Raw genomic sequence first — 15,598 nt, forward strand, 5'->3', positions numbered from 1 at the left:
GTGCTGGCAGGGCAGCATCCTGGTGTCTGTCATTAGCGGTCTCTGTGCTCTAGTATCTCTAGCGTATGGCTTTCATTCCACGGTTACCTGGTGACCCCACGCTGGCTCCTGCAGCTCCATCATCACCTCTGCATTCCAGGAAAGAAGGCATTAAGAGCAAGCAGAAGCGAGTCTACTGCTTGAGTCTGCCTTCACCCCTGTAAGGAGCTTTCCTAGAAGCCACATCCATCAGCTTTTGCTTCTTATTGGCCAGAACTTACTCACTTAGCCACCCCTGTCCATGAGGAAGTCTGGGAAATGCTTTTCCTCTGGGCCTGTGATTGATCAGTGGTCTGTCATTAAGGCAGAAGGGAGAATGGGTACAGGGTAGGCAAGTTGCAGTGCCTTCCATAATGATGTGACTACAGGTATGAAGACAGTGGCAAGACGAGAATTCATTCAACTGTCTTCACAACTCTGGCTGGATGTGGCGAGTGTCATCCCCATCGGCAGCCAGAAGGCCAGGAAAGCCATGTCGAGATGCAGCTGCTTCTGCTCTGTGTTGCCTTCTTGCCTCTGTGAGTTTCTCCGTCTGGATAAATAGATCAGGAAGTTGTATTGGGAGTTTCTGTGGTCTTTACACACAGGCTGTAACCCAGGGTTTCACAACTCTTGTAAAGATTTTTTTTTATTATAGAACTGTAAGTGTGATTTAGAAAATTTGAAAGATATCTGTGGGACTTTTTACATCTCATTAACATAAATATTAACGTTTAGTATATCTTCATTTAATCTTTTCACCCATGTTTTTGTATGACTTTGCATTTAATATTGTGTCCTCTGTCCCTCTTCCCCCATTTTCTTACACTCTTTTCATAATCCTCATTTTAATGGCTATACAATCCTCTATCCAGTGAATATTTCCTGTTTAGCAGTTTCACTATTTTTAGATGTTTACTTTTGTTTCCAATTTCTTGGTTTTCTAAGAAGTAATATGAAGTAATCTTTGCACAGTGGTTTCTATATTAGCATTTTTTATATTAAAAGTATAAAAATTATATATAATTTGGGGGTACAGAAGTATTAATAATTTTGAATCTTTAGCATACCATTTCACGCTGAAATCTTCAGTGTACTAGAGGCCACATTATTAGAACTCTTGTCAGAATTGATTAATATTTTTGATTATTTGTTGTCAACTTGCATTTTTAATAACTTTGACCTTAAACATTTTTTCATGTGTTTATTAGCTGTATTTTCTCTTTCGTGAATTGCCTATTCATGTCCTGTGTTTTGTACATATCAGTGTTTTATTGCTTTTCCTATTGCTGTGATTTCTATGATCTTTTTTTTACCTAAAAGTTTCTTTTGTGATAAAATGTACATAAAATTTACCATTTTAACCATTTTTGAATGTACAGTTTGATGAATTGAGTACATGCCCATTGCTGTGCACCCGTTACCACCATCCATCTCCAGAACTTTCTCGTCTTCCAAACTGAAACTCTGACCCCATTGAAGAATAGCTCCCTCTTCCTGCTTCCTCCAGCCCCTGGCACCCCCCCCATCCTACTTTCTGTGTCTATGACTGTAACTATTCTAGATCCTCATATAAGTGGAATCTTACAGTATTTTTCCTTTTGTGACTGGCATATTTCACTTAGTATAATGTCTTCAGGGTTCAGCCACATTGTAGCATGTGTCAGAATTTCCTTCTTTTCAGGGCTGAATAATATTCTGTTTTATATGTATCACACTTTGTTTATACTGTGAACTCTTCCTTATAATAGGAAGCTTTTGTCAGGAGCAGATTTTTTTTCCCTTTGTAGATTATGTTTTCGAATCTGTAAGTTTTTATGTAGTAAACCTGTTTTCCTTTGATGTTTATACATAATTTTCATCCATTTGGGATATATTTGGAACTTCATTTGACACTGGACTTAAACCCGGAAGAATCCAGGAGCCAGGGTCAATCTACTTCTTGCTGGGAATGTCTCCTGTAGGCTCACTTTTTGCTTCAAACCAAATAGGCAGCTCTTAGCCAGTGGGGAAGAAATGTTCCTCGACTGTGCTCACACTTTTCATGCCTTTTTAGTCTTTTTCTCTTGATCCTTTTTTCCCCTCTGCTCAGTTTAAATGCTTTGTTTCTAAAGTTAACTTATTAAGGTGCTTGCATTTCTCTTCATGGTGAGAAAAGATTTTATAGATCTCTGTAGCTAATATATATAATTTCTTCTGGTGTGAATTACATTATTGATGGTATAGCTGACATTTATTCAGTGCTTGCTATGTGCCCTGCCCCTCCCCTCACCAAGTATTTACATCTATTCACTCATTTATTTAATCCCACCAACAACCCTGGGAGGGGGTAGTTATTAGGCCTCTTTTTCAGATGGACAGGAGGTGCTTTAAGGAAATACATTGTAGCCAGTACTGTTGGAAGGTGCAGCTATTACTCATGTGCTTTAAATGCAAGAAATCTAAAATAGTAATCATAACACAGTGCCAGCTATGTGCTGGGCGCTTTAAGGTATTAACAAATTTAATCTCAACCCCCTGAGGTAGGAATGTTAAAATAAGTTATGTTGTTGTTGGGTGACTTTCAGATCCCTTATTTACAATCTGCTTTTGATGACTTTATTATTTCTCACATATGTCTTAAGATTGCTTTCTCTCTCCCATCCAGGGAATATTATATATTGATTCTAATCACAGTAATTAAAACTTGGGGTGCTGCGTTTGAGCTTTCCATCATTGCTATACAAGAGTCTAAGCTAAAGGCCCCAGCGAGCTGACAGCCAGACTTGCTTATTTGTTTGAAGCGATGACATGCACAGCACAGAATTCAAAAGGTGCAGAAGGATTTCCAGTGCACGTGTGTCTCCTTCCCAGCTCTGTGCTGCCCCCCAGATCCCCTTCCTGGAGGAAAGCACCTTTACCGGTTCTTAACCAGAGATGATTGTGTGCAGGCATATGGATTATACATAATCTTGTTTTATAAAATGGTAATGAAATACACATATGGTGGTAACCTTGTTTTTTATTGTAAAACCTTTAAAAATTGTGATTAAAAACACATGAAATTTACTCCCTTAACCTTTTTTAAGTGTGTAGTTCAGAGTGTTACCTGTATTCGCATTGTTGTGTGACAGGTCTCTAGAACCTTCGCATCCTGCAGAACTGAAGCTCTGCCCATTGAACAGCTCCCTATTCCTCGCCCCCATACACCTTGATTTTTTATAAAAAAGTCGTTGATACAGAAGAACATTTAAGAATGTGTAAAGTGTGGAGATGCCTTTCTCTTTTCACTTAACTGTTTATCATAGAGATTGTTTCATGCCAGCACGCAAAAAGCTCATCCTTTCTAATTGCTGCAAAGTGTAGCGTTTCATGGATGTGGCATCATTTGTTTAATCAGTTCCTAGTGACGGGCATTTAGGTTTTTTCTTTTTTAATATTTTATTTATTTATTTGGCTGTGCCGGGTCTTGGTTGCGGCATGTGGGCTCCTTAGTTGCAGCTTGCGGGCTCCTTAGTTGCGGCACACACGTGAGATCTAGTTCTCTGACTAGGGATCGAACCCGGGCTGCCTGCGTTGGGAGCATGGAGTCCTAATCACTGGACAACCAGGGAAGTCCCAAGGTTTTTTCTGATCTTGGAAGCAACGCCGACTTTGGACCTCTCTGAGGCACCTTGTTTTTTCTTGCCTAGAGAATGTAATTTGATTTTGTTTCATGGTCTTAGCTAAGAGACTTTAGTCTTTAGTGAGTTTCTCACTGGTACTTGCTGATGATTCTAGTAACAGTAACTCACCACATGCTGTGTGCTGCCACGAGCACTTTATTTAGACTCCTGTGAGGTCAGTGCTCATTACACACTGAGACGGGAAATCGCTTTCTAGACTTAGTAAAATTGAAGGTGGGACAAGCTCTCCTTTTAACCGGGCTGGTGTGGCCTGCCACTGTGCGACAGGTGTGTGTGGCCTTAGTTCAGCTGTTCTACTATATGCTTTGCTTTCTGGTTTTAATATGTTTTATTTATGTATTAGTATTCTAAGACTTATTATTTATAAAAATAATTCATAATAATTCATTAAAACTATTTAATGTAACTACCCTTCTGTATATTTACCTGTGTTTGTTTAGGTGTGATTACTTCCTACTGTGCTTAGTGATCAGGTTGGTACATTTCCACATTTTCTTACCTTTTCTTTCTTCCTCTGTCACCTGCTTTTGATGGATCATGTTACTAAACTTATTCTGCTATTTACAACTTTAGGTTTACTGATGTCTCTGATACTCTATAATAAGACAATTATCTTTTGATTCCATGGTACGAGGATATCAATGTCTATATTCTCTCCTTCCATCTATACCTCTCCTTCCATCTGTACCTCTCAACTTGATGCTGGTTCTGCTGTTTTAATTTATAATGTTTGCATTCTGTTCTATAGCTGTTATTCCCTGGAAAGAAGAATCTGTATTCCTACATCTTAAATGGATTAATTGCTCACTGTGAGTCTTTGGCCATACTTTCTGCATTCTTATCTTCTAATAGTTAATTCATGAAGGCTTCATAGGAACCAAATTCTCCCAAGTTCTTACATGTTTAAAGGTCCTTTGTTTTTGCAACATACTTGATTGGCAGTGTGGCCAGATGTAGAATTCTTGGGTCACACCTTCCTGCCCTGAAGACTCTGTAAGTGTGGCCCCATGTGTCCCAGTGCTACAAACGTATCTGTGTTGATGGCCAAGGCTGGCTGTACTTTTCCTTTCAGGGTGTTTTAGGTGCTCGAACTAAGCATAACAAAATCCCACAGGCTGAGTGGCTTACCCAGCAGACATTTGTTTTCTCACAGTTCTGGAGGCTTTAGGTCCGAGATCAGCGTGCTGTCAGGGTTGGTTTCTGGTGAGACCTTCCTTCCTGGTGTGCAGATGGCCGCCTTCCCGCTGTGTCCTCATGCGGTCTTTCCTCTGTGCGTGTGCGAGAGAGAGCTCTCTGGTGTCTCTTCCTTTTCTTACAAAGACATTGGTCCTCTCGAATTAGGGCTTCCCCCATGACCTCATTTAACCTTGATTACCTCCCCAGAGGCTTCGTCCCCAGATGCGGTCACACTGGGGGTTGGGCTTCAACTTAGGTATTTTGGGAGACACAGCTCAGTCTATAACAAAGGGTAATGTGGGAGTTTTTGCCAAAAGGTCCAGAGAATTTTTATTTATTCTTTCTTTCTTTCTTTCTTTCTTTGTTTTGCAGCTTAAATATGTGATGTATAACCATATTTATTGACATGGAAAAATGTTCACAACCTATTGCTGAATGACAAAAAAGCAGGTTTATTTATTCTTTTTATCTTTCTGTAATCCTGTTAATTTCCTCCTATTTGATAATGGTTATTATTTTAAAATAGATATTTGAATTTTTTGAAATGTCTTTATCATGATTTTCATCTGCTGTATTTTTACATTTTTCTGGGTACATGTTTTTTTGCCTGCCATTTGTTTTTCCTGTTACTTTCCCCTCTTCCCTCTCTTTTTCTTTCAGTGTCTTTATATGGCCTTTGGCTGGTTTCTTTGTGTTCTTTCCTCATGTTTGAATGAGGGGAATTCTTCCTGGACAGGGTGTGTGTGTGAGTTGAGGCCGGGCGGGGGAAGGTGTCTGGGTGAAGCTGCTTCTGCCCAGCTTTTTCTGCCTCGCAGCTGATGGCAAAGATGCTTCGTCTAACCTTGCGGCCTGTGCTCTGATGGCAGGTGGGGCTTGTGGAGGGAGGCTTCTCAGCTGTTCTGCTCAAACTGGTCTTTTTCCAAGCAAGGCTCACTGCTTTTCCTCCCTCTGGAGACCTATGTAGCTTGCCTGGGGTCTGAAGTCACTGGTGTTCCCTCTTGGCATCCTCACTCGTCTTGGTGGGGTTATTACTACCCTTGGCAACTTGCTGCCGGGCTCTTCAGTTTCAGGGTGTTTGGCTGTTATGTTATTGAAGGTAGAGTTCACTTTTCTCTAACTTGTTCCTGTTTTGGGGTGGTTAATAAGAGCAGAAGTGTTCAGAGAGGGCTTTACTCTGCTGTGTCAAAGCTTTTTTTTTTTTTTTTTTTTTTTTTTTGTGGTACGTGGGCCTCTCACTGTTGTGGCCTCTCCCGTTGCGGAGCACAGGCTCCGGACGCACAGGCTCAGTGGCCATGGCTCACGGGCCCAGCCTCTCCGCGGCATGTGGGATCTTCCCGGACCGGGGCACGATCCCATGTCCCCTGCATTGGCAGGCGAATTCTCAACCACTGCGCCACCACGGAAGCCCTGTGTCAAAGCTTTTAAGCCCCGCAGCCAAAGTTCTTTAAGACAATTTCTTTAAGTACAAATTTCTTTAGAGGATGCTCTGGGTGTGCGCTACCTGTCAAATCAGGAAGTTGTACAGCATCCTAATTATAACATGCTTTTAGGTTAACTTTTTCAAGATTCTGATATAGTTACATGAAATTTGGGTGAACACTAAATACAGTGAATGTTTTCTTACAGACAGAACCTCCACTGAACACACCAGAAAACAGAGAATATCTTGCAGAAATTATGTTTGAATCATTTAATGTACCAGGACTCTACATTGCAGTTCAGGTAAAAACAAAGTGATTTTTATGATTCCCAAATGACCTTAGCTGTCTAATAGTGGAAGAAATGGTGATTCTCAAGGCCTCTGTTGTAAGATTGTGCTGTGCGTTCTTCCTTTTCCACACCGTACACACACACACCACGCCCACCCCATTCAGGTTTGAACTCAAACACTGTACAGACCATGTTCTGTGATTTATATCTTCATGTTTTTACTGCTGGTATAGAGCTTGTCCAGCTTTTGTCTTTTTACATGCTTTAGAATCTAATGTATTCTTCTCTGGATGACAAGATTGATATGATGGTTCTTTTTAAAACAAAACATATGTCTCTAGAGGGTTCCGCCTTTGGGATTTGGGCTCCTGTGGTTCCATGAGCTTGTAGGACTTCCTTTGAAGCTACTTGTTCTTAGTGTGGGGATTTTTGTTGGTTTTGGATGTCGTTATTTATCTGCCACCCTGTATAAGGGAATTGACTGGGATCTTGGGGAATAAATTTTTAAAAAGTATCTCCTAAAATGTCTTCTGCATATTCCAGTCCCTTCTAAGAAAAAGGAGAAGGAGTTGCATAGAAAATTAATTTGGGAGATAGCACAGGCTATTGCCTCTGGTGATTCTCTCCGGCTTTTCTTTGCAAAACTTTGATTTATTTTATTGAAAACTTGACCCCTCCAGATGAAGTATACAAAATTTGTGTGTTAGTTGTTCAATTTGGAATTTGAATTTTGGGGGGAAGATGGAGGATAGGGAAGGGAAAGAGTTACTCGTAAGAAAAGTCTTATTGATTGAACCTGAGAACAATCAGGTGCAGTCCTTGGGAAGAGTTTCCCCGAATGCTGATGGTCTCCGTGTCTTTGGTGCAGGCAGTGCTGGCCTTAGCAGCGTCTTGGACCTCGCGACAAGTGGGCGAACGTACGTTAACGGGGATCGTCATCGACAGTGGGGATGGGGTCACCCATGCTATCCCAGTGGTAAGCAGAGTGTTCAGTGCTTCACTTTCTGTAGGCCTCCCCCGACGGGAGGTAAGGGGAGAGATTAAAGGAAAAAACCCTTCTGTAATTAAAATACCACTTTAGAAACCGTAACTGTACTTAGCAAAGGTAACAAGCGTCTTTAAACTCAGGTATGTGAGAAAGAAGAAGAAAACCAGTGTCTTCGGTGCTGGCAAGTTGGGATTCATGCTGGGAAATTTCTGCAATCAGGATGTCAGCAGTCATTCGGGGTCTCCAGGGCTCTGCTTGATCACCGGGGGTACATCACCAGGAGGGCCTTCCTGGCTTACGTTCTGAGCTGTCAGCTTGGGTATCAGTAGGTGTGGTGCACGACTGCTCTGAAGGATGAGCTCTGTGTTCTGTGACAAGATGTGGACGGCTTTACCCAGCTCATGCTTTAGAGAAATCGCTTCTTGTTTTTCAAAATTTATTTAAGAGCCAAGAAGGGGAGATTGTTCCTTTTGACTTGCAGAATGCTCTGCAGTGTCACTTTTTGGTTTTAATTTTCAAAATATTAGAGAAATTATTCCTAATTCAGGTTCAAGAGACAATGTCTATATTTTTCTTTCGGTCCAGTGGACTATTTAAATGAATTATTTGAAGTTTGCTTTTTTTTTTTTTGCGGTACGCGGGCCTCTCACTGTTGTGGTCTCTCCCGTTGCGGAGCACAGGCTCCGGACGCGCAGGCTCAGCGGCCATGGCTCGTGGGCCCAGCTGCTCCGCGGCATGTGGGATCTTCCCGGACCGGGGCACGAACCCACGTCCCCTGCATCGGCAGGCGGACTCTCAACCACTGCGCCACCAGGGAAGCCCTTTTTATATATATACATATATATATATATATATATATATATATATATATATATATTTTTTTTTTTTTTTTTTTTTTTTTTTTTTTTTTTTGCGGTATGCGGGCCTCTCACTGTTGTGGCCTCTCCCGCTGCGGAGCACAGGCTCCGGACGTGCAGGCTTAGCGGCCATGGCTCACGGGCCCAGCCGCTCCGCGGCATGTGGGATCTTCCCGGACCGGGACACGAACCCGTGTCCCCTGCATCGGCAGGCGGACTCTCAACCCCTGCGCCACCAGGGAAGCCCCTGAAGCTTGCTTTTTTGAAGATGAATCGAAGCTGCCTGCAACGGGACACACAGTGGACAGTCAGACCTCCTCTTCCTTCTCATCTTCCTCCTCCAGGCCCCCTGCTCAGAGAGCCCTGTTACTAGTTATTTATGTATATTACAGGCATATTTTCTGCACATATGGGGGGTGTGTGTGTGTGTATACCTCCTTTTAAAAGGTGTGGGCCCTCGGGCCGAGCTGCGGGCGGTGGGCAAAGAGCTGTAGCTCCCTTCCTGGCGCTGGCAGGGGGCGGCCCAGCAAGAGGATCGCAGCTCCTCCCAGCGTGGTCTTACACGGCAGAGCATTTGGGTGAACTGGCCAGAATCACTCCTAACAAGTGCCGCTCTTTGTACAGTAAACGGGACCATTTACTGAGTACCTAACTACTGGTCCCAAACAGGGCTGTGAGCTGGACTTACTCTGTTTCATGAATTCTGTATTATAAACCCCGTTTGCCCCATATTATGGATGAAGGAACTGAGGATGAAACATGTTGCCAGATGTGTCCACGGTCACTCAGCCCACAGACGTGGAACCGGATTGAGTCCAGGTTGTTAGAAGCCGTGTCCTGCCTGCTAACCAAATTGTTGACTTTTAAATACAGGTCCATTTATAGTCGTTTTAATGATTTTATAGATAAACTTCTTCCTTTCTGTTAGAGGAAGAAAAAAATGATGATCCATTGTTCTGACAAACGGCAGTACTTTTTGGAAATGAACCATTTCATGTGGTTTTTCTCTTCACATTCCTGACGAAGACGTCATTTTGCTGGCTTACAGGGCATCTCCGGTCCTACTAACGGAATTGTGCCAGTGGTCGTTTGAAAAGACTTCCAGGCCTGAGCTGTGCACAGAGTGGGGACTCAGTAAATGCAGTGCCGCGGGCGGGGCGGGAGACTGACTTAGCGCCCAGGGAGCCCTTCTCTCCTGGCGTCGCTCACACACCGTCTGTCTCCTCTTCTTCCTAGGCAGAAGGGTATGTCATTGGGAGCTGCATCAAACACATCCCTATCGCAGGGAGAGATATCACGTATTTCATGCAACAGCTGCTGAGGGAGCGGGAGGTGGGGATTCCTCCGGAGCAGTCGCTGGAGACTGCCAAAGCCATCAAGGTAAGAGCAGGAGCAAACGGGCTGGCTTGTGGGTGAGAGAGGTGTTTGGGTGCTTCCCTCGCTGCCGAGACCCCCCGCCCTCACCTTCCTTTCTCCCCACTCCCCACGAATGTGGGTCTCGATCTGTTTATGCTTGTGGAGCTTCCAGCTACGCATGCGAACAGCCCGATCGCTGGGATTGAGCGCCCTACGCAGTACAGCATCGTTTCATTGGCGCCTGAGCAGGTAGAACCTTCAGTTAGCTGGACGTGTCTCCCACGTCTCCCTTCAAGTTCATTTCTAGAATAAGGAACAGGCAGCAGCAGCAGCGACCGTTAGGAATCCTGTGAGGTCAGCCAGTATTCACACTGGCTGACCTCCCAGTACCTGTAGTCTGTGGTTCTGTGCCCTGTGAATTACCGTTCAGAGTAATGCTGTTCTAGGGTGGGATCATAAAGCAGAATCCACATGTAGTTTCCAGACTGTAATTACCATGCCGGAAAAGTTACAGGAGGTTTTAAAATTAAATCCGTAAGAGTAGAAGAAAAATGGCTCATTGTTCCTTTTTAAAATGCCTGCTTGACCCGATCCATCAGTCTGGTCTTTGTACGACTCTGTATGTAGCAGTTGACAGACCCTGTTGAAAGGAGCTTTCTTTTCAGGTTGCAAAATTAGGACAAATTATTGTGTTTTTTTTAAGCCAAAATGCAAGAGATTCTTAGTAATACAAGCGTGATCTTCATATAGATGAGGAGCAAGGGTTTTGTTTGCTTCTGGAGAAGAATTTAAACGTGGGGACGACACATGGCCTTGAGCATACACTTAGCTTCTGAGCCGCAGGGGAGTCTAGCCTGTTCTCCTGCGCCCCCATCGCTGCTCCCTGGCTTCCTCGCACTAAGCACCCAGGACCGGGCTGGCTAAAAGGAAAGGAAGCATGGGGCGGGGGCGGGACTTCCGCGTTTCACCCGCCACTCCTGGTGAACAGGGGTGTTTTGAGCCCAGGCACACTGGCAGTGGTCAGGGCTCCTGTGAGGAGGGGCCTGCTGCCCCGTGTGCCCAGGACGGGAGCACCTCGAATGCCCAGCCAAGGCATCAGGGCCCGTCCTTTCCTTCTGGTGGGAAGGTTATAGAAGCAACATAAGACTTCCTTTTTAGAATAAAATATTTCCCCAACTTTCCCTCTTCCTCTCCTTGCCTTTCTTCAAGGAAAGAGATTTGGATCTCTGATCCAGGTTCCCTCACCACGCCCTCTTTCACAAATGGGACCCGACCCTCGGGGTGGACGTGGGGTGAGCAGAGCCCTGAGTGTGATGATCGGGAGGCATTTCCTTCACTTGCTGGCTCTCTGGGGTCCGGTTCTGGCCCTGAGCCCGGAGCTGGCCCAGTCCGGCCCTGACAGTGTGTCGCTCAGCAGTGAAGGTCGGGCGTGCGAGAGACTCCTTGTGTTCTCGCAGGTGAGCTGCCCCGACCCTGCTGTTCGTTCTCGCCTCACTTCTCTCTGTGATGGAGGAGATCCTGGAAAGGGTGGTTAGAGCCCCTGCATCCTGTCACTCCCAGGGTCACAGGTGGGCCTGAGGCTGGTGGGCTCTGGCACACACTGTCCTTGCAGTGGGAGTCCAGAACTTCGGGCTGACGGGGCTGCTCTCCGTCCAGCTTCAAGGAGGCGTTTCATGCCGTCAGTTGAGCCAGCTGAGGTGCCCTAAGAAGTTGACCAGGCCTCTTGAGGCAACGTAACGTCTCTGTCTCCAGTCTGTAGATTTAAAGTCATGTGGACTGACTCGCTCTGTTGTCAGTGAGCAGGGTTGTGTAGCTTATAATTCGACAAAGTATATCAAGGATGGTATTAGGATCTGTTTCAGGGATTCTCAGGAACTTTAAACTTAGTATCATGAAAAGACCGTCAGAGGTCCTTCTAAAATGTGTAGTGAGCTCCAGCTGTGTGCCTGGTGTTGGGCAAAGCCCACCTTGCCCACAGGCAGCTTGCTTTCAGAATCTGCCACCCAAGTGCCACCTGCTGCTCTGCTGAGGTTAGCTCTCAGGACAGATGAGAGCCTGCCGCCTTCTAGCGTGCTGTGTCACTTACTTACATATCACGGCTGTCACTTTACCCTCTTGACTTAGCCAGAGCGTATGCTCCAGTGGGCAGGGGTCTGTGTGTGTTTTGTTCACTTGCGCATCCCGTGTGCCTAGGCACTCAGTGAGTACTGTCGTGGAGCTGATGACCGTGCTGTGTCGGGCTGCACAGCAGGTTCACGACCCACCGGTGGGCCGTGGTAGGCATGGGGGTGAGATCCACCGCATTCATCGTGGGGAATGCGGTCTACTGGTGCAGGGTGGATGGCGGTGTGTGCCCGGCCAGGCGCTGTGTAGGGGCCCAGGAGGAATAAGGAAAGCGGAGAGGGATACCTTTAGACATCACTTCAGATGATATGCAGCAAAATTTGATAGGGTAAGGCTGAGGTTCATAGCCGAGCTGCAAAGGAAGCAGATTTACAAGTCCAGAGCATAGTCATGAAAAGTCTGTGAGGCTTGGCCACACGTCCATACTGGAGTTGTGTGTGTGTGGGACTCATTTCAGGGTGTTTGATGCTGGGTACTTGTCAGAGGGCAGACTCTGGTGGCATCTCTGTGTGTGTGTCTGCAGGAGAAATACTGTTACATTTGCCCTGATATCGTCAAGGAATTTGCCAAGTATGATGTGGATCCTCAGAAGTGGATCAAACAGTACACGGGGATCAATGCAGTCAACCAGAAGAAGTTCATCATAGATGTTGGCTACGAAAGGTTCCTGGGCCCTGAGATTTTCTTTCACCCGGAGGTAAGACGTTAGCTTTTTGAGTGTGAGGTATGGCACATGTGGAGCGATACTGCCACCTCACGTGTGTACGGAGAGTCCCCAGCGGGGTTTCCTGAGCAGCTCTCAGGCCGCCTGTCGTGAGGACGCTGGGATACACGCTGCACCCTCTGCAGCTCTTACAGCCCCTGTGCAGGTTGCCTGCTTGACTGATGCCCCTCTTTAGACTTGGTTCTCCGTTAGAGATAATGAGTGATTAGGGAGAAGCTTTAAGAGCAATAGAAGATAATGGAAATGAAATTAATCCATGGTAATATGAAAACTAGTTAATCCCGGGGACCGAATGCAATCTGCCTTTGTATGGGAGTAGAGTAACATGTAACCTTTCCATCCTCGGTGATGGTCCATCCTAGTTGCAGCTTTTAACCCCAGACAGTTGGTCCTGCTGTGTTCCCTGCTGCAAGTTAGTTAAAGCTTCTGTCTGAGGACTAACCTTTCCATTAGTTAGATGGGCTTTAGGAATTACAGATATCATCATTTTAACTATAGTCACAAAGAACTATTATTACTTTTGCAGAAGCAGTCATCAAGAGGCAACATTTTAAGGTTTAAATAAAGTGGATTTTATTTGTATTTTGGTATATTTTTCTGCCTAATTCAGTTTACATTTGATAGGTAGGTTACAAGCGGCTGCCTGTTTTTAGATGTGTGTGACCATTTTGTATAGGGAAGTGGCACACAGTGTATGCCTCACTATAATCTAATAATCATGCCTTTGATATTACTGATTTAAAATAGACATAAAACCGAAAACGTCCAGTGAACGGCCGGTGAGCAACTGGATGTTACCTTCTTCCCCTTGAGTACGTTAAAGCTTTCCTTGATTTTTAAAGTGTATTTAAAGTTTTTTTAAGTTGAATTATTTATACTTTAACTTATTTAACTTACAGAATTGAATCCAAGACTGTTTACTCAGTGACATGATTGCTACCATATTGACTGTTTCATTTAAAAGCCACCCCCCCGCCCCGAACCCTCCCCAGGCTTCTAGCTCAGGTTCACAGTGTGATCTTTCATTGACTGTGTTTTTTTCTTATATCATGGCTAGTTTTATCATGATGTTAATATTCATAAGTGGTATACTTATTGTGTATTCGTGGCGTTTTCATTACATGTCACATACATCATGCACACGCGTTTCACACTCTGACAGCAGGATTCACCGTGTGTCCTAATGCAGAGCTGGTCTGTTTTTGCTACTCTTTGATGTTTTCCCCTTGCTGACCCCACACATGTCATCTCCTGAGGGCACGTGTCACCATCACCCCATGCACAGTCACTTGGGTTCTTCTGACATATGAACATTTGACGTAGTCATTCCAGTGTGATGGTTTTAACGGTATAGTACATTTTGTATTTGTTAGTTACTTTTTAAAAAGGTTATTGAGAGAAATGTGTAATGTTTCTTTTATATTTATATGAAATCAGTTTGCCAACCCAGACTTTATGGAGTCCATCTCGGACGTTGTTGATGAAGTCATTCAGAGCTGCCCCATCGATGTCCGTCGTCCGCTGTATAAGGTATAAGCTTATACCTTATAAGGGTAAGGTGCTCGGGTTCATTGCACAGTTAAAGGCCCAGCATTCTTGGAATAATTGGTTCTTAACGTCAGTATGCAGATGTTCCTGTTTCACTCCTGTCTTACAGGATTTGTTAAAGGCCAGCATACTGGTGAAATATTTTTCTTGGAGTGGAGATGCCTTAAATGTTTGGAAATAGGACTCAGCTCACCAGAAGTGTTTAAGTATTCTCACGGCTTTATTCTTACCTGGCCAGCTGTATTTTAAACTGGACAATTTTAACCTTACGTATTGATGGAAAGATGAAGGGTATCCTTCCCCTCATGGTTTCCATGAATTCACTGGTCTTGCTTCATGCATATTTAGGTTTGTGCCAAATGTGCTGTTGCCAGGAAGAGGTCAGAGCCTGAAATGAAGCAGTCAGGTAGAAAATACTCATGTAATTTTCAGCCCTCAGCCTCTGCCCTGTCTTACCTTCTCAGCCCAGGGACTTGAGTTTAAAGAGGAGCGTATCAGGCTCAGGAGTGAGGGCTTAATAAATTTTGTTTCATCTACACAATGGGATACTACGCAGTCTTTAAAAAGAATGAGGTGAATCAGTGTAAACTGAAATGAAAAGATGTCTGTAGTATACATTGTTAAGTGAAAAAGCAAGTTGTAAAGTTTACACGTAGTATTACTTTATTTAAAAATATAGTTTGCATATATATATTGAAAAGGTTTTGAATGAATGCTAAACTCTTAAAATAACATACCTTTGGGGGTAGAAGATGCATAACTTTTACCTTCTACTTGTGTTTTAAGATTGAAATTTTAGAGTTAACAAATGTTATTCTTATTATTGGAAAACATTTTCCTATGTAGACAACTTTTTATGGGTGAAAACAAATTATAATTCTATTTTTATTGTTACATGTGCTTAATTAAACAGCTCTGTCCTCCAACAAAATGTGCAAGAAAGGGAAACTAGAGACAGGTGGGAGTATTAGTAAGTTTAGTAAAATACATGCCTTGCTCTCCCTACTTCTTAAATCTCACTTAACATCAGCTGTGTCTTCTTGTCCATGAAAGCAAGGAACAGGTGTGCACTCTTTAGTTTTTTTTGTGTGTGTGTGTGTGTTACGTGGGCCTCTCACTGTTGTGGCCTCTCCCGTTGCGGAGCACAGGCTCCGGATGCGCAGGCTCAGCGGCCATGGCTCATGGGCCCAGCCGCTCTGCGGCATGTGGGATCTTCCCAGGCCAGGGCACGAACCTGTGTCCCCTGCATCGGCAGGTGGACTCCCAACCACTGCGCCACCAGGGAAGCCCCACTCTTTAGTCTTTATTTCATCCTAACGGAAAAGAAACTTCTGCCAGCAGTTACAGATTGTTCATAGGTGAGATTTTTTCTCATCAGACAGTTTAGTTCACTTTCAGTACATTTACAGGAAGTAGAGATGGCCTTGTAACC

At 44.3% G+C, this 15,598-nt stretch overlaps 1 protein-coding gene across 19 annotated transcripts in view; it reads left to right on the forward strand.

Moving 5' to 3' along the window:
- The window catches only part of ACTR3B (actin related protein 3B), a 272,968-nt gene that overhangs the window by 34,298 nt on the left and 223,072 nt on the right, over nucleotides 1-15,598 (forward strand). For 15 of the 19 annotated variants that reach the window (XR_013829937.1, XR_013829938.1, XR_013829939.1 and 12 more), the window contains 5 exons: nucleotides 6,486-6,581; nucleotides 7,438-7,545; nucleotides 9,651-9,794; nucleotides 12,418-12,591; nucleotides 14,056-14,148. Coding sequence is in view for 10 of the 19 variants with exons in the window: in XM_079932487.1 (XP_079788613.1) it covers nucleotides 6,486-6,581; nucleotides 7,438-7,545; nucleotides 9,651-9,794; nucleotides 12,418-12,591; nucleotides 14,056-14,148 (615 nt within the window). In the remaining 9 variants the exon portion in view is untranslated. The other 4 variants (XM_079932496.1, XM_079932491.1, XM_079932488.1 and 1 more) reach the window with 4 other exon arrangements.

The sequence above is a fragment of the Stenella coeruleoalba genome (genome assembly GCF_951394435.1).
Source record: "Stenella coeruleoalba genome assembly, chromosome: 9".
Taxonomy (NCBI): Eukaryota; Metazoa; Chordata; class Mammalia; order Artiodactyla; family Delphinidae; genus Stenella; species Stenella coeruleoalba.